This window comes from Portunus trituberculatus, chromosome 39 (assembly GCF_017591435.1).
Source record: "Portunus trituberculatus isolate SZX2019 chromosome 39, ASM1759143v1, whole genome shotgun sequence".
NCBI classification, from domain to species: Eukaryota; Metazoa; Arthropoda; class Malacostraca; order Decapoda; family Portunidae; genus Portunus; species Portunus trituberculatus.
Genome location: NC_059293.1, coordinates 9752465 through 9772431, shown reverse-complemented (window position 1 = coordinate 9772431; position 19967 = coordinate 9752465). Strand labels below are relative to the sequence as shown.

Below are 19967 nucleotides of genomic sequence, written 5' to 3'. Positions count from 1 at the left end.
AAGTAGGCGAACTTCCAGCAGGAAGGAAAGGTAGAAGTCGATAGACAAAGTTGGAAGAGTTTGGCCAGGCAAGGTGCAAGCACAGAAGCACAGTTTTTGAGAACAATAGGAGGGACCCCATCAGGTCCATAAGCCTTCCGAGGGTTTAGGCCAGCAAGGGCATGGAAAACATCATTACGAAGAATTTTGATTGTAGACATGAAATAGTCAGAGGGAGGAGGAGAGGAAGGGACAAGCCCAGAATCGTCCAAGGTGGAGTTGTGAGCAAAGGTTTGAGAAAAGAGTTCAGCTTTAGAGACAGAAAAGATGGCAGTGGTGCCATCAGGATGAAATAAAGGAGGGAAAGATGAAGAAGTGAAGTTATTTGAGATGTTTTTGGCTAGATGCCAAAAGTCACAAGGAGAGTTTGAGTTTGAAAGATTTTGACATTTCTTATTTATGAAAGACTGTTAAAAACGCCAAAAGATCACCAGTAGAGCGACCTTGACGGAAGCCATACTGGTGATCAGATAGAAGATTGTAAGTGACAGATGTCTAAGAATCTTCCTATTGAGGATTGATTAAAAAATTTTAGACAAGCAAGAGATTAAAGCTATAGGACGGTAGTTAGAGGGATTAGAATGCTCACCCTTTTTAGGAACAGGCTGAATGTAGGCAAACTTCCAGTAAGAAGGAAAAGTAGATTGACATAACTGAAAGGTTTTGGCCAGGCAAGGTACAAGCATATGGAAGCACAGTTTTTGAGAACAATAGGAGGGACCCCATTAGGTCCATAAGCCTTCTGAGCATTTAGGCCAGTGAGGGCATGGAAAACATCATATGGAAGAACTTTAATTGTAGGTGTGAAATATGAAATAGTCAAGAGGGAGGAGGAGAGGGAGGGAGGGAGAAGCCCAGAATCATCCATGGTGGAGTTGTTAACAAAAGTTTGAGAGAAGAGTTCTGCTTTAAGAGACAGAAGAGATGGCAGTGGTACCATCAGGATGAAATAAAGGAGAGAAAGATGAAGTAAAGTTGGTGGAGATGTTTTTGGCCAGATGCCTGTAGTCACAAGGGGAGTTGGAGTTTTAAAGTTTCCAACATTTTCCATTAAAGATGGAGTCATTGGCAAGTTGAAGAACAGACTTAGCATGATTATGGGCAGAAATATAAAGTGCAGGAGATTCAGGAGATGGAAGGCTCACGTACCTTTTGTGGGCAACCTCTCCATCATGTACAGCACTAAAACAGGCTCTGTTAAGCCAAGGTCGAGGTTGAGAAAAAAGAATGAGAAATGTACGCCTCCATGCCAGAGACTATCACTTCTGTTATGCGTTCAGCACAAAGAAATGGGTCTATGACACGGAAACAGTAATCGTTCCAGGGAAAAATCAGCATAATACCTCCTCAGGTTCCCCAAACTGGCAGAGGCAATATGCCAGAGGCACCTCCATTTTTGGGGATCCTGAGGAGGGATTGGAGAAATTGGATAAGATACAGAAATGAGATTGTGATTGAAGGAGCCCAACAGAGAAGATAAGATAACAGCATAACAAGAAGGATTAGAGGTAAGGAAAGGATCAAGAATGTTGGACGTATCTCCAAGATGGTCAGGAATACAAGTAAGGTGTTGCACCAGTTGCTCTAGGTCATGAAGGATATTAAAGTTGAAAGCTAGGTCACCAGGATGATCAGTGAAGAGAGAGGAGAGCCGAAGTTGGTGGTGAATATTGAAATTTCCAAGGATGGAAATCTCCACAAAAGGGTAGAGGAACAATGTGCTCCACTTTGGAAATTAAATAGTCAAAGACTTTACTATAGTCAGAGGAGTTAGGGGAGAGATAGACAGCACGGATAAATTTTGTTGGAGAGGGACTATTGATCGAGAGTATGCCAGATGGTGGACAAAGATTCAAGAGCATGGACACGAGAGCAAATTAGGTCGTTGCACACATAACTGCAACGTTCAGCTTTGGAGCAAAAATGAGGATAGAGAAAGTAGGAGGGAACAGAAAAGGGGCTACTCTCAGTTGCCTCAGACAGCTGTCTTTTGGTGAGGAAAAGAAGATGAGGTTTAGTCAAGGAAAGGTGGTGTTCTATGTATTGAAAATTAGATCTAAGACTGTGAATGTTGCTTAAGTTAATGAAGCAAAAGTCAAGTGAGGTGTCAAGACATTTTAGGTCACCACTGAGAGAGCAGTCTGACCTGGGGACATTTCTGGTCCCCTCCCCAGAAGGGGTGATAGTGGCAGTAGGGGCTGCACACTCACTCCCCTAACATTAAAGTTACCCTACTCCATATTTTGGACCTCTGTGGCTTGCTTGGCCCATAACTGCATTAATATGCAAGTCCACCACATTTGAGGACAACTTAAAAGCAAACTGATCTTCGAATTTAGATGTAATTTGTTTGAATATTGTACATTAGTGGTGACCTAACAACTACGTATAAAAGAAACCAGATTGATAAAAAGTTTTTGTTGAAGACGGTTTTCTCCCAGCATTAGTGTATTGATATGTTTATTTGGGTCACCCAATCGGTTTGTTGATAAGTAGTAGATTTGAGTGATACCTGTGCCTGCCGTTGGGAGAGATGACTTGCCAAGAAACTATTATTTAGAATCAGGTGATTCTTCCTCATTGCCTAAGTTACATGTACCCTCAGACTCGTTCGAGCTCAGGGACGAGATCTTCTATAAATCTATGAATGTCGCTTCTGACAATGATTCCTTCCGTCATGTGTCGCAACTTGTCATACCGCAACCCTTAGTACCTGTCATTCTCTATCACATCCATGACTCACCTCTCGCCGGTCACCCAGGCAAAGAGAGATCTCTCAGACAAGCCCAAAGATCATATATTTGGTCTTCGATGCGAAAGGACATCACTCGGCACTGCCTCTTATGCGTCTCATGCACCGAGCATCATCCAACACATCGTTTTGAGTCTCCCAATCATTCATATCCCATCCCTCATGCACCTTGGGACAGCCTGTCTATCAACGTGTTGAAGCTTCCTCTCACAAAAAACGGTCATCAGTATTTGCTTGTTTGCGTGGATAGTTTCAGTCTGTTCAGCATCTTGGTTCCTCTCAAAGACAAATCTGCACGTTCCATTGCACGTGCATTGATCGATGAAGTCATATGCCACTATGCTACTCCACGTGTCCTCCTATTGGACAACGGCACCAAGTTCAACAATACCATACTCAAAGCAGTTTGCGATTCATTTCATGTCAAGAAATGTAACACCATCCCATATTCTCCTCAAGCAAACAGTAAAGTAGAAAGAGCTAACCATCGTATCCTTGATATCCTTTGCTTCATTGCAAGTTAAAACTCTGTATGGGATACACATGATGTTGCTGGTTAAAAAAGATATAAAAGTGGATCAAGTGAAAGAAGGTATGGGAAAGGCATAAGTGCTAAAGATCAGAGTAGAAACTAATGAAGGAAACAAGAGGCACTACATAGTGGTGTATGTACCACCTAAGACAAATGCATGGTCAGTACAGGAATATAAAGAAATGATAAGAGATACAGGAACATGTCTGGAAGGAATGTTGGGTGGCTGTGAAAGAGCTATAATGATGGGAGATTTTAATTGTAAAGAGGTGTGTTGGGAGGACTGGTCAATGGAAGGATCAGAGACAACATGGGGAAATACACTATTGACACTGGCAATGGAAAATGTGTTAACTCAGTGGGTCAAAGAAGATACTAGGTTTGGAGGAGAGGGAGCATCATCAAGACTGGACTTGGTCTTTAGTACAGAGCCAATGGTCATTGAGGAGATGAGGGTGGAGTGCCCTTTAGCAAAGAGTGATCATGCAGTTTTGGAGTTCAAGGTGATGGATGAAGAGAAATCTAGAAGAAATGAAGAATATAAAGTGGGAAGATGGAATTATGCCAAGACAGATTTTGGAAACCTAAGGAAATTCTTTCAAGAGACAAATTGGATGAAATTCAAGAGTGCTAAGGGAGCAAATGAAAAGTGGAAGGAATTTATAAAAATATACAAAGAAGGTGAGAAAAAATTTGTACCAATAAGACAACATAGAGAAGTTGGAAAGCAGGACTGGTTTAATGATAGATGTGAAAAGGCTAGAACAAGAAAAGAGGATGCATGGAAGAGGTGGAGAAGGAAAAGACGGATTAAGCAGTGGGAAAGTTACAAAAGAGCAAGAAATGAATATGTGTTGATTAGAAGAGAAGAAAGAAAGAAACAAGAAAAGGATATAATTGATAAATGTAAAGACCAACCAAGGCTTTTTTACAGACATGTGAACAACAACATCAAAAATAGAGAAAGTATTGAAAGTTTAGAAGTAAATGGAGTATGCAGTGAGGATCCCAGGGAAATGGCAGAGGTTATGAATGGATGCTTTCGGAAGGTATTCACAAAGGAGACTGCTTTTGACAAGCCACTGGTAATGGAACAGAAAGGGATTATGAAGGAGTTTCAAGTAACTGTGGAGGAGATCAAGAATATGATGGGGAGTCTAGAAGTGAGAAAAGCTGTGGGACCTGATGGGGTATCAGGATGGATTTTAAGAGAATGCAGGGAACAACTGGCAGAAAAAGTTTGTGAAGTAATTGATGCCTCATTAAGGGAAGGTGTAGTGCCCCAAGACTGGAAAAGAGCTAACATTGTCCCAATTTATAAATCAGGTAACAAGAGAGACCCATTGAACTATAGACCAGTGTCACTTACAAGTGTGGTAGCTAAGATGTGTGAGAGGGTGGTGAAGAATAGATGGACAGATTTCTTGGAGAAAATGACATACTTTGTGATTGTCAATTTGGTTTTAGAAAAGGGCGTTCATGCACGACAAACCTGATATGTTACTATTCGAGGGTGATAGATGTAATACAGGAAAGAGATGGTTGGGCTGATGGAATATATCTGGATTTAAAAAAGGCCTTTGATAAGGTACCACACCGGAGACTGATCTGGAAACTTGAAATGGTAGGAGGAGTGCATGGCAGTTTACTAAAATGGATGGAAGACTTTTGGTGGGAAGAGAAATGAGAACAATAATTAAGGACAGACCATCAGAATGGGGCTTGGTGGAGAGTGGAGTCCCACAGGGATCAGTGTTGGCACCAGTAATGTTTGCGGTCTATATAAATGACATGGTGGATGGGGTGTCCAGTTATGTGAGCCTATTTGCAGACGATGCAAAATTGTTAAGAAAAGTGAGATGTGACAAAGATTGCGAACTACTCCAGGAAGACTTGGACAGAATATGGAAATGGAGCTGTACATGGCAAATGGAGTTCAACACGACAAAATGCAAGAAATTAGAGTTTGGCAAGAGTGAAAGAAGAATCAGGAGTATGTACAAGATAGGAAATGAAGACATAAAACCAGTCATGAAGAAAAAGACCTTGGGGTGACAATTACCAATGACCTATCGCCAGAGAGACATATAAACAAAATAATTGGAGAAGTATTGAACTTATTGAGGAACATAAGAGTGGCGTTCGTATATTTAGATGAGGAAATGATGAAGAAAATAATTACTGCAATGATAAGACCGAGGCTTGAATATGCAACAATACAGTGGGCTCCGAACTTGAAGAAACACATAAGAAAATTAGAGAAAGTACAGAGGGCTGCAACAAAAATGGTGTCTGACTTGAGAGATTTGACTTATGAAGACAGACTGAACAGAATGCAACTTCCGACCCTGGAAAACAGAAGAGAGGGGAGACCTGATAGCAATATACAGAGTGATGAATGGCATGGAAAAAATGGACAGGGAAGATCTGTGTATGTGGAATGAAAGAGTGTCGAGAGGGCATGGAAAAAAAAACTAAAGATGGCCACTTATCGGAGAGATGTGAAAAAATATAGCTTCCCTCATAGAAGTGTGGAAGCATGGAATAGTTTGGATGTGGAAGTGGTCAACGCAAGGAATGTTCATGATTTTAAGAAAAAGTTGGACATTAGTAGATATGGAGACGAGACAGTATAAGCGTAGCTCCTTTCCTGTATGTTACAATTAGGTAAATTAGGTAAATAAATAGATATTCCTCTCATTGTGTGCTCGCTGAATTCCGCTATTCACTCCTCCATCAATGAGTCTCCACATTTCGTCCTTTTTGGTACAGACAAACGACTCCCACACGAGCTTCTCTCCTCAGAACCTTGCCCGCTCTATTGCCTCAATGATTATGTCAAATGCAGAGTAAATGCTTTTCAACGTATCTACACGTCTGTGCAAGACAACCTTTCTGATTCCCAGGAGTCAATGCTGGAAAAGCAACATCAATGCTCTACCCTTCGCGAGATAGGAATTGGAGATGTTGTATTCCATAGAGTCCATGACTGTCACTTGAAACTCGACCCGCTCTTCCACGGCCCTCACCGAGTCATGGAGCTCTTGCATGGTCATAAGGTGAAGATCCTCGAGCTAAAGACAGGCAAAGAAGACATCATTCATAGAGATCACCTCAAGTGTGTCAATCATGGATTCGACACGGATACCACCACGCCCCTGACACTCCTGCGGCAAGGGTCTGTCAGCATCGACAGTCAGCCTGTTTCACCTTCTCCCCCTTCAATTCTCTATAACCTTCGGTCTTGCCCAGCGTGGTAGTCTGTCCTCTATTCCTTCTCCTCACGTTTCTTTTGCTATTCCCATTCCTCCTTACTCGTCTGTATATATTCATGTATATGTTTTCATGTATGTTATCTATATTTAATCTTGTATTATATTGTATTGTACAACTGATTCATTTACATCATTGCCCCCTTCTTGTTCATTTAAGTTCTATTTTGTATGTATTTTTGTTGACATCTGAGGACGGATGCTTCCAAGGGGGAAGTAATTGTATCACATATCGTGTTGTCTTTCTGTATATCATCCATCGTAATATTTTCTTCATCATGTATTTCATGTTCTATATATTAAGCCAACGCCGATTGCACCATCTCATGCAGCGCGGACATTCCATACACACATTCCATCGTCACCACACCTTCCTCACTTCATGGTGCCAGACCCAATCAGTTCAAACCTTCCATTTGACATCACGGCGCTGGGTCGGGTCAGCCAATCACCGAGGTCGTGACGTCAAATGGAAGGTTTGAACTGATTGGGTCCGGCATCATGAAGTGAGGAAGGTGTGGTGACAATGGAATGTGTGTATGGAATGTCTGCGCTGCGTGAGATGGTGCAATCAGCGTTGGCTTAATATATAGAACATGAAATACATGATGAAAATATTACAATGGATGATATACAAGAAGACACATGATATATGATACATTAGAAAGAAGAAAGAAATTTTTATCTACTGTCAATATTGAGTAAATATTGTTGGCATATCTCTCTCAAACTGAAGCACTTAACAGCTAGACCAACTGGTGCAAAACTACTTTTATTCCTGACTTCACCTAACCTTTAATCCTTCTGCTTATTGTGTTCCCTTATCTTCTCTGTCTGGGTCCTTCAACCACAATCTTTACCTATCTCTCTAATCCCTCCTCAAAATCTCCAAGGTATAGGTGCCTCTAGCATTTTGCCTCTGCTAGTTGGGGATCTGAGGAGGCATTATGCCAGTTTTCCTTGGAATGATTACTGCTTTTATGTCAGGTACACATCTGCCAGTTTTTCTCACCCCTCAAACTGTTAAATCTATACAAGGGCCTTATTTGCCCATGTACGGGATTTTCTTTAGATGCATGAACAGTTCCATTCATACTGCTCTCTTAGATATGGTGGAATCAAAAGCTTTCAATTTTATCAACTTCTCTTCTCTGACAGACTGTCGTCTTCACCATTTTTCTCACTGTCGCAATGCTACATCTCTTGCTATCTCCTACTGTTGTTTTCATACCAAATGATCTGATCTTGCTAACTGCATGCCTTCATTCCCCCCATAGCTCATTGCACAAGACTTTCTTCTTTCAGCCATCCTTATTCTATCCACCTCTGTAATGGAAGAATTAACCAGCAACTCTCAATCATTCATTCCTTTCTCTTGTAAACTCTGGAGCTCCCTGCATGCTTCTGTATTTCTATCATTCTTTGACCTGAACTTGTTTAAGAGGGAAGTTTCAAGACATTTACCCCATTTGTTTGGCTAACTCTTTTGATCCTGTTTGGGAACTGTCACCTCAGTGAGCCTATTTTTTTCTAATCACAATTTTGGTTGCTCTTGGCCAGTTGCCCTAAAACAAAGATGAAAAATATACATTTTCATGCCTCTAGTATAGTGGTTCCCAACCTGTGGTACACATAACTCTAGTGGTATGCAAAGGCCTTGAAGGTGGTACATTAATACTTTAGGGATAGCTACATGTAAGTTTTAGTTAAATTGAATTAATTCATTTCTCAGAAAAATTATTATTGCCTTACACTAGATAACCTGGCATCAATCAGCTGGTGGAGAAGAAACAGATGCACCCCTCTCATTAAATTGAGTTTTGTTCCTTGTTTGTGTGTTCTACTTAATGACATTTGCTGCAATTCAGTTTTTGTAGAACCAGGTGATACTTGAGGAATGTACAGGACCTCCAAGTAGTATTTGGTCAGGAAGTATTGGAACCACTGCTCTAGTATGAATGATGAAATTAATTAACCCCTTCCTGGCCGAGGATCTAGATTTTTAAAAAACGGGGCTTTTTGTCAGATAGTCTATATATAGATGTTTGTTCTTATTTTGCTGCATTAATTTGTAGCATGATCTATATATATAGATGATTCCTTACAAGTAACAAATTCATAAAATATATAATTATCTGGCATCTGAAATACCCAAACACTGGTCAACATCACCTGTCAAGGCTGGTCACTGCTTGTGCTTTGTCGATGGTGGATATACTATACTCATAAGCTAATACTGGAAATCTTTGCATTTTTTTCCATTTTTTATTATTAGCCTATCATGTCAAGGAGAAAGAACTGTACCACATGCCAGCAACGTTGTCTAAAAATGAATAGGTACAAAGCAAGTACGTATTTGAAAACACGAAGAAAAGTGAAGTAAATTACATCCAGGTCACAAGTCCTGGATGTGAATAACTCCAAACATTCATACAAACATATTGACATATATTATCACCAATCAAACACAAATAACACTTATAGCTACATAGATTCAATTGTTTGTTCAGTTTTGTGGCAGAGTCTATATATGGATGTCAATCTGGAGTACCCATTCGCTGGGAAACTATATATATACAGATGTATGGATGAAAGTCGGTAGAGTCTATATATAGATGACTTTTTATTTGGTAGTACACTCGTCTGCCCTACCACCGGGAAGAGGTTAAGCATAGAGGTGAGGCAATCCATTATGTATTTGTTTCCGTGATACAATCAAAATAGATTTTGTCAATGTATCTAAACTTCTGTTCACAAGAAATGCTGCTGTCCAATAGATTTCTAACCCCCCATGTTTGCTGTTTTTGGCACTGTAGACAATGGTTGACCCAGCAGCCACAGCATCAATGTCAAATAAGGAAACACGTGACGAAAATCAGTCTCAAGACAAATGATAATTTTCATGATGCAAGTAACTTAAAAAGATTCCACCAGACAAACAATATCAAAGAAAGATACAAACAAAAAGCCAATAAAAAAGGACAATAAAATGAACCCAAAGTTGTTGGGTAACTAAGTAGACTACAAGTACTAATACATACAAGTGCTTGCATCATGAAAATGTTTGTCCAACAACTCACAAACCACCTAATACACAAACTTCCTCACTTATTAATTTGACTCTTCACAGTGTTTGAGCATTGTTGTGGTTATCCAGTTCTTTTCTTCAGCTCCCTTCTGACACCAAGTGGAATACCTAATCTCCTCAGAACACCATCCTGCTGGTAACTAAACCCTTACTTGCTTTTGTCACTGCAACTTACATTCTCTGCCATTATTTGATAAATTCATTCATTAAAGTCTCCTTTAACATACTAGAGGCAGCAATTGTATGAGACATGGGCTTTTTATGTAATAGGGAAAAATTGGCCAAAGGCATCATAGAAAAAGCCCACTTATTTGCTAGTCCCCTTGCAAGTCTGAAAGAGTTAGCAAAAAAAAAAAAAAAAAAAAAAAAAAAAAAAGGATAAATGTCTTAAAATCTCCCTCTTAAATGAAATGAAGTCATAGAAAATTGGAAATATTAAAGTAAGAAGAGTGTTCCAGACTTTACCAGAAAAAGGTATGAATAATTGAGAGTACTGGTTAACTTTTGTATCAGATGGAGTAGGGGTGAGAAGAAAATCTTGTGCAGCAAGGCCACAGGAGGAGGGGAGGTATGTAGTTAGCAAGCTCAGTAGAACAGTTAGCATAAAAATAACAGAAGACAGCAAGAGATGCAACAATGTGGCAGTGAGTAAGAGGATGAAGAGTCAGTCAGAGGAGCTAGGAGTTAATAAGACTAAAAGCTTTTGATTCAACCTTATCTAATAAAACTATGTGAGTGGAATAGTCCCATACGTGCAAAGTGTACTCCATACATGGGCAGATAAGGCCCTTGTACAAAGTTAGTAGCTGCGGGGTGAAGAAAACTGGGAGACACCTCAGAATGCTTAACTTTATAGAAGATGTTTTAGCAAAAGATAATATGTGAAGTTTCCAGTCTAGATTATAGGTAAAGGACAGACCAAGGATATTCAGTGTAGAAGAGTGGGCCACTTGAATGTTACTGAAGAAGAGGGGATAGTTGTCTGGAAGGTTGTGTCAAGTTGATAGATGGAGTTTGAAGCATTGAACACTACTAGTTTTATCTGCCCAAATTAAAAATCTTAGAAAGATTAGAAGTTATGCAAAAGGTGTAGGATGGTATCATCAGCATGGGAGAGGAAAGTAGTTTGGTTTAGATCATTGATGATTAATAGGAAGAAAGTGGGTGACAGGACAAAACCAGGAAGAATGCCACTGTTAATAGGTTTAGAAGAACAGTGGCCATCTACCACAGTAGCAATAGAATGGTCAAAGACAAAACTTGTGATAAAGTTGCAGAGAGAAGGATAGAAACAGTAGAAGAGTAGTTTTGAGATCAAAGCTTTGTGCCAGAATATCTGAGAAAACAGCAAAAGTTCCACCAAAATCTCTAAAAGAGAATGACCAAGACTCAGTAAGGAATGCCAGATTATCAATAGAGCGGCCTTGATGGAAACCACACTGGTGATCAGATAAAGGATTGTGAGGTGACGTGTTAAGAATTTTCATATTGAGGATAGATTCAGACTTTAAAAGAGGAAGAGATTAAAGCTATAGGGCAGTCGTTTGAGGGATTAAAACGATCATGCTTTTTAGGAACAGGCTGAATATGTAGGCAAACTTCCAGTAAAATGGAAAGGTGGAAGTTGATAGACAGAGTTAGAAGAACTTGGCCAGGCAAGGTGCAAGCACAGAAGCAGTTTATGAGAACAATAGATTGGACCCCATCAGATCCATAAACCTTCCTAGGGTTTAGGCCAGTGAGGGCATGGAAAGCATCATAACAAGGATCTTAATCAAAGGTATGAAATAGTCAGTAGGGAAGAGAGGGAGGGAGGGACAACCCCAAAATCAACCAAGGTTTGAGAGAATTCAGGTTTAGATACATATGTCATGGTAGTGGTATTATCAGGATCAAATAAAGTAAGGAAAGGAAGGCTGAAATGAAGAAGTGAAGTTATTAGGAATGTTTTTGGCCAGATGCCTGAAGTGTCAAGGGGAGTTGAATTTCTAAAGATTTTGACATTTTGTTACAGGCTGATTTCTAGAAAATTTTTGTTTCAAGAGAAATCCAATGACAAAGGCAGCAATGAGCACCATCTTAAATTTGTCATCAGAGGTGTCGCAAAGGGGCAGGCAACACAGGCAGTTGCCTAGGGCCCCAAGCTGGTGGGGACCCTGAGGGACAGCTGATATTGATATATTTATACATATTTAGATCAATTGCTTTTTAGCATAGAAGAAAAAATAAGCACTACAAGTGGACTATGAATACTGGATGAAGGTGTTGCAATTCTTCCTTTCCACTTCAATTCCTTGTTTTATTTTTCATTTTTAGCATAGAAGAAAAAAAATACACTACAAGGGGTTAATGGATGCAAGACCAAGGTGTTGCAGTTCTTCCTGTACACTTCATTGTTTTTTTTGTTTTGTTTTTTAGCTCAGTTGCATTTTAACATTTAAAATTTTGTACATTTCGGTTATGTTTGTTTTTCTTTCATTTATATAGTGTGTGTAAAGTTTGCATTGAGTTTGTAATTTATAATTTATTTTACCGTACTTGGCTTGATTTCAGGCAGAAATATATTATAGGCGGGTTTACAGTTCATGGTCAAACTTTGCGTCAAACCCGGTTGTCGAACCTGCTTGTCAAACGGTTCGAAGAATTGCCAGAGTCAAACCAATTGTTCATCAAACCCAGACTTCTTCCAGTTTTCAATTTTCCTGTACTCTCTACTGAAAGAACTCCGTAGGCAGTTGATTTTCTTGATCATGGCGTCCCGCTCAAATTTTCAATATGTCCATCTCCATTCCTTCACCGTACCATCATCATATCTACATAATGATTTCATTTCTCACTCCTGTTCTACATACCTATGTATGCTATTCCAGTATGAAGTCAATATAAAAGCACACAACTTCAGTTTTTCACCAATTCCTCCTTTCCTCCCTGGTCTCCGCCATACATGCATCCTTCACAAAATCCCAGTTTTACATCCTTCGCTCACACTTATATCCTACAAACTCTACACCTCTAAACCACGGAACCTTCATCTACACGCTGTTAAAATGTGGAGTTAATACATAAACGCATAAACCAAGGAGGGAACAGGAACATTAATCACTCACCTTTATTCCCTCCTGTTGCCTACGTGTCATTCTCAAGGCACGCAGCGCACATGAAGCCGACTCGAACCAATTATTTATTCTAGCCAGTTAGTGATTGAGTAAGTATTAAGAGAAAACTAAAGGTAGGATAGACACTGATGTAGAGTAGGAAAATATGTGTCTAGGGATTTTTTACAAGGATTTATACAAAAGTTTCACAAGGTAAAATGATTCGAAGCAATTATCGCGCTAACTTAAAGATTAATTGCAATTGACTTTGCACTGCATTATACTGAGGAGAAATTGATTTACTGTTAATTATTTTTGTCTTAGTTTTCATGAACGATGGAAGAGAAAAGCAACGTCGTTCAAGGGTTCGTAAATTAGCCATCACACATTAGTTGTTTGGACAGTAATAATCTTGTTATCCAGTCAATAGTGATTATTGTAATTAATTGATATACTGAAAGGAAACTGATATGACAAATAGTTACTGATTTATATGGATGATAAAGTAATAAAACAAACGTGCAAGAATTTAGGATACAAGTTCTTGATAGGTAAGCTCTCGGATGAACAGGCAAGAAATTAAAACGTAAACAAAAAAACAAAAAATACGTATGAGACTCCAACACTTTATATGAAGGATAAATGATTATAGACTTAATAATAAATAGAAAATAGCATATAGCAGCGATCTCAATCACATTCACCTTTCTCGAGTTCTTTTGAAATGCAATCTTCTGCCTCGTGAATTATAAGTCGACATTCATCAATTAAACAACGATCAACTTCGTAAACAACAAAGTTTCAACAAGAATCTGAGAAAGTCTCCAGTCTCTCTCTCTCTCTCTCTCTCTCTCTCTCTCTCTCTCTCTCTCTCTCTCTTTAAACATTAAGTTTCATATCAAGTCATTACACAATTATGGATTTCACGTCATGGAGGCATCTTAGTTTTACCAGCGTTAAAATTTTTCGACACCGTCAGTTAGCACGCCTTTCTAACGCACCGGCATTTCATACACAGGTTAATTGCGTCTTGTAATTAGCCGTCAGCGATAACTCTTTCTGTGACTGGATACTCTCCCTCGGCTGGGCCGACAAAGTTAATTGCTCTAGACAACTATGATTACTCTTTCTCTTCCTATTGTATGTTTTTCCTTTAGTTATTTTTCCTCTAAACAATTATGTACCGTGTAAAGTAAAACAGTAAAAACGTATGAGAGAAAGCCACACTCGCAGTTATCAGTCTGTGCATTGTGGTGAGCTATTTTTAGTCACATACATGGAAAGTAAAGAATGGGCAAAACTTTCCTTCTTTTAGGTAAGCAACACGGACGAGAAAACGGTTACATGCAAGCTACAACCACGCGAATACCAGTCTATGCAATGAGGGAATTGTTCCCTTCCAAATAGTTATGTGGAGTGTGAAGAAAGACCCTGAAGTTAGTCCGAGAAGACCCTATGACATTACAGTAAACCCATTGAAAGAGATCAGTGAACCTACAAAATATTAACTGACCTGAAGAACGTGACGTTTGAGTAAGACTAAACTTCCTAAAAGAGATGAGAGAGAGAGGAGAGCTTGCGTATAAAATACAGATCAATGAACAGATTAGGGTCACTTGTCAAGAAAGGAAATAAGACAAGATATTTGTTGGTTATAAAAACTTCAGTTTTCAGTACATGTATATACTGACACTTGGCTTGAGCAAAAAGAGGTTCATAAGAGAAAAAGTAACCGATTCAAGGAGAACCTTAATGACAGAAGCTATAAAGACATGTACATAAGCTAAACGGCTAAATGCTTGAACGCCAACTCGTTTTTATTTTTTTTATTTTTTATTTTTGCAAAACATCTAACGCAACACCAGTATATCAAACACCTATCTAGAGTCTTCCCGTTCTTTTCTGTGTCTTATTACTTACTTAGCTGTCTGAAGATGAAACAGAGAGGCCCAGTGTGCCCCGTCTTCCTTGGACAACAGCAAGAAAGAGGTTGAGGTAGAGCTCCAAAGCCTCTCCACGTAGTTAGTACTTTCAACCCTCAGACTTCGAAGCCTCACTTACCCGAACTCTCCTGATATACCTTTTTTGTATACTAGTAGACGAATATCAGCTTTATGACTTCCGATTTTTAATTTATTACTTTCATGCAGTATTGGCAATAGATAAAATGTTTACCACTTCGCTGCCTCTAGCCTGTGTTACAGAGAGAGAGAGAGAGAGAGAGAGAGAGAGTTGGTTCAATCTGCGTACCTTAATGAGCTTGTATTTCCGCTGGTTGCTAATGTAAGAAAATTAACCCTTCACTACCATGACACATTTCATACTTTTTCTACTTAAGATTTAGCGATTTAATGCAGTTTCAGAGACTTATGTTGGGATTGAAATAGTGATGATTTTGGCCATTAATCTTCTGACCTCCTTAGACCCTTCCTAATGTAGATGAAATCGTCTAATCACACCAAAACTCATGGTAAAAATGCGTCCCAGTACTGAAGGAGTTCATGTGATAAAAACATCTGATGGTTTCCCGTTCTGCTTCAAGTGCTTCATTGTGTTGAAATGTGTACCGATGTGATCAAAATACATGCCCGTAATGATAATTTTTATTTTCATTCGTAGCAAAAATGATCAACATGAAAGATACAAGATATAATTTTTTCTTTGCTAATAGATTAAATATCGTCACACACACACACACACACACACACACACACACACACACACACACACACACACACACATTCCATCTATTATACAAAACAAGACATATAATAAGAAAACCACAAATATAATAATGATAAAACAAAAACCATCCCTTACAACACGGATGCCTCAGCCAACTCTACTACATACTTCCAATCCTCGTCACAAATTTTAAGAGAAGTTTACTTACCCTAGTCTTCCTTTAATTCATAACTCAAAAGTATTCTGGTACGATATTGTTTTGTATGGCATAAGGCTGTAATTTAGAAAGGCCCTGTAAACCAAAACAACAATGACAGTGTTATGAGAAATACTGATACTGACATTAAGGATGGAGGACAGCCGAGTGAGTATCAGTGTGGATATGCTAAGACCAAAGGTGTCGTGATGTGTCTGTGCGTGTTTGGCGAAACGTGGAGGCAGGGGAGGGTGGAAATTAAACTTTTCTTTTCCCATTCTCGTGGTAAAAAAAGAAGAGGAAAAACCGCTTATGGGTGTTACTTCAAGTGCGTAACCTTGTATGAGTGGCTGACCTACTAAACTTGTGTGTTTCTGTCTCGGTAATCATATTTTGTCATCTTTATTTTTCAAACGGCGCATATTCTTCGCCTCCTCTCTCTCTCTCTCTCTCTCTGATCTGATGATGATGATGATGATGATGATGATGATGATGATGATGATGATGATGATGTGTGTGTGTGTGTGTGTGTGTGTGTGTGTGTGTGATAAGAAGTAATCCTGAGAGGAACATTAACGAATCCTTCTGATACCGTTTCAAAGGTCACAGTCTACAGGAAGATTCCAGTGCAGGAGCCAGCCAGTCACACCCCTCATCCCTGCCGTAAAGCCTCCTGGTCTGTCTGTCGCTGGCCTAGGTAACAGTGGTGATGCGCGTAGACACCCACATGATGTCTTGCTGTGTTGCCTGACGTCTCCTCTCATACGGCTCGGCTGCTTGGTAGTCTGGGAATGTGTGTTGTGGTCGTCATCGTTCTTTCAGAGATTTCGGCAGTTCAGAGAGAGAGAGAGAGAGAGAGAGAGAGAGAGAGAGAGAGAGAGAGAGAGAGAGAGAGAGAGAGAGAGAGAGTTGTAAATAACTTTTTAAGGCTATACTCTTTAAAGACAATAGCTGGTAGCGATAATTCTTTGATAATGAAAACTATATTTTTTCAGATTACTGGCAAAATGAATTATATTATCGCTGTCTCCATTTAATATTAGAAAATAGGTAAACAAACACTAATATTTCAGTGCTAGAAGAACATTGTTTGTGATGGAAGCTATGCGACTATATCCACAAAGTAGTTATTTATTCTTGTCTTGTCCAAACTGTAAAATATATTAGATTCTTTTGAATGTACGAGACATATCATAATGCTTACTCAGAAGATGCAAGAATCCTCGAGGCTCGGGAGCCTCACCTGGCTGGATTACTTAATCTTGGTAAGAGACCGCGAATGTGGGAATATGGACAGGATTGCTGCCAGACACTTGGATTCGTTGCTGGATTGAGTAGAGCACTCCAATCCCAGACACAGAGCACCGTGCAGCTCAATAGACACAGACGAGAGTTGTCCCCTGCGCCGAGAAATGGATGTGAATAGTTACTTGAGAATTATGAAATTACCTTTTCAGTGAAGAGGCAACTTTTTTTTTCTAACTGCAATTAAAACTAAATAAGCTAAATGAAACCACCTGCATCGTAAACTCATACTATGACAACTTCTTCTCATATTCAGATAAAGATAATAGGAAGGTATGATGGCAGACGGGCCGTACAAAGCTGGTTCAACTCCTTGCACGCTGTTGTCTTTCCTCTCCAGTGTCAAGTGCTGCTTTCCAGGTTCCGCAACATCAGACGATGTCTGCTTCTGATGTATCCTGAGCAACCCTGTACAAAGAACGAAGTTAGGCATTGTATTTCCCTGAACACTGTGTAGTACTGTGCAATACCAGCTACAGTAACTGTCAGATGGACTAGCTGCTTCATCCTCTCATTGAGGAATATATCTTGAAGAGAGAATTCTATATCATAGCATTGCTGATTCCTCACCGCCTGGCATGGCGACCACGAGGACAGCGAGGACACAACGTACTGGCCGGGCAGGATGGTCAGCAGCCCGCTGGATTTGGAACTGAGGCTGCATTACACTCGCTGGGAGACACTTCAACCAGGAAAGATCATGCCGCAGCTATAGAGTGGACGCGCAGGCTGCTACCATTGGCCGTGTGTCATATCAATATACATTAAGTCTCTTAAGTCCATTATCCTTTATTTGCATGAGCAGGATTCATCGCCATCCGCCGACTGGTCAATGGCCATGTTAAGATGGCATCCCCGGCGGGAAGGCCTCGCCACAGGTGGACTGACCGCCGCTCCTCACGGCCATTCCACGCCAGGGCGATTCAAACTGCAGCACCTTTAAAGAAAAAGATTCGTGACTCATTTGAAGTATTTCATATCAATATATACTGTCAGGGAACGGTAGCCGCCACATCCCAGCGTTGTCACATCAGCCTACACGTGCCCTCACTCTCATCATCTTCCGCCTATATATAGACATCTAATCTAGTGTATGAAAAAAGAAGATAGAAAATGTACCATGTTACTTTTAATATAATGAGAAATAAGACACTTATCATGACAAAACACACTGTAGTTCCATTGTAGATAACTAACTAATGCTTAAATTTAATAAATTATGTGTTTTCAAAAGTTACCCGTCATCTCTCCTTCGCCGAACACTCACAAGAAGAGAGAGATCCTGGGGAGGAACCTTCACCCTCGTAAGCATAGTTTCTCAGGTCATCTCCTGTAGGTGGCGTATTCTCATGCTTGCCTTTGTTGATCCTCCTCCTTTTCCCACCCTGGGCGTTCTCTCGCAGCTGTGGCGAAGTCCCTACACTGTTGCCGCCCTCACTCGCCTCCTCCCTGTGGCTGACCGGCGTTACTGCATCCACCCGCAACACGTCCACGTCTGCGGCACCGAGACAACCACAGCATTTCACAGCAATGTTTGTGTAATGAGGTTTGAACAACAATATGTGCAATACTGTTTAAGTGGCAAGAAGTTCATGTGTTTTTTCTTCAAATATTTATCTCTTTTTATAAGTAGGGTACTATTTGATATTCAACACAAATGTACAAGATTATGGAAGAATGAATGAGTCATCATCTATGAATGACACGATTTATTAATAAAAACCTAAATAAAAAAGATGACAAAACTCTCACGTCGATATTTTACAGCTACGTAACTATCTTTACTATTACCAGCTATGTTGGGGTTCCTGGTCCAGGCGGGCTGGCCGTTGGCTGGCGGCGGCTTCAATAGCTGTAATTCCATCAGATTAGATGTTTGGCTATGCGTGGTCAATGACTCATCTTTACAGTCTGTCGTGTGGCCTTTAGTTTCTGCCAGATTCCTGCGCAGCGCAGTGCGACGATGTAGCAAAAATGCACACAACAACACTGCCAGGAAGATGATGTAGTAAGTAGCCTGTCACTAAACTAAACTTTACTGTTTTGTAAAAATATCAACATAACACATTTATCGCCTTCATGCACTAACACTGACATCAAAAAGATAACTGTGGGAGATGAGCCTTGCTCAAAACCTAACATTCCTGTGGATCTTAATCACACCAATACGACTTACACATCAAGAAGGTGCACCACACTGCTATGGTCACCAGAACCCCCATGGGCAGCTGGAGGGAAGTGTGTCCCACCTCGGGCAGCTGGCAGTGTTGTCCTTTGAACCCAGCTGGGCAGGAACACACGTAACCTGTGTTGTAGAAAGCTGTTACTGAATTCTTACACCATAAATCTATGAGGTCCTTTTTTTCTTTATATTTTGTTGCTCTTTGTCAGTTCTCTTACTTAAAAAAAAATGAAATTCCGAATTGCCAATCATTGAGTTTCTCAAAGGAGGTTTGAAAATACCCTTTAGCACGCTGCTTCCACATGGTGTCTACCAATCCCGATAAACACCAGTGTGGCGCATTGCACTCTGAGTGTTACCTGGCTGAGTGTTGAAGCACGAGCCGCCGCTGAGACACGGCCGCCACGCACACTCATCCTCATCCTCACACGCCATGCGACTCCTGCCCAACACGCGGCCCTCGCCACACCTGCAGCAGCAGCAGTGGTGGCGTGTTAGCCACATTAATTTTCCATCATCATGTACACTACAGACTATACACACACACTGGTCTACATCTTTGTATACCGACCCACAGTGGTAGGACCTCCAGGTATCGACGCAAGATAGTGGTGGTGTGCAGGACACATTGGTGCAAGATGGCGCAGCAATGCAGCCTTCCTGCACTCCCTTGAAGGCGCTTGCCTGGCCCCATATCGTGCTGTTGACAGCAGGCGGTAGCGGCACACTGCAGCCTGAGATGCGCAGGTCGTCGATGCAGCCTGGGTGAGGGAGGAAATGTTTTGTCAGTATTGCCTCATTTTTGGTAATTTTTCATTTAT

The 19967-nt window shown here is 40.4% G+C and overlaps 1 protein-coding gene across 5 annotated transcripts in view; it reads right to left on the bottom strand.

Annotated features, from left to right (window-relative positions):
- Positions 1–16863: 16863 nt before the first annotated feature.
- The window catches only part of LOC123515522 (putative neural-cadherin 2), a 329048-nt gene continuing 325944 nt past the window's right edge, over positions 16864–19967 (bottom strand). For 3 of the 5 annotated variants that reach the window (XM_045274220.1, XM_045274222.1, XM_045274223.1), the window contains 8 exons: positions 19718–19907; positions 19506–19615; positions 19141–19269; positions 18756–18953; positions 18203–18459; positions 17535–17901; positions 17261–17372; positions 16864–17059 (listed from right to left, as the gene is read on the bottom strand). In XM_045274220.1, coding sequence (XP_045130155.1) covers positions 18206–18459; positions 18756–18953; positions 19141–19269; positions 19506–19615; positions 19718–19907 — 881 coding nt within the window. In that variant the 3' untranslated portion in view covers positions 16864–17059; positions 17261–17372; positions 17535–17901; positions 18203–18205. The remainder of the gene's footprint in view (positions 17060–17260; positions 17373–17534; positions 17902–18202; positions 18460–18755; positions 18954–19140; positions 19270–19505; positions 19616–19717; positions 19908–19967) is intronic. The other 2 variants (XM_045274221.1, XM_045274224.1) reach the window with 2 other exon arrangements.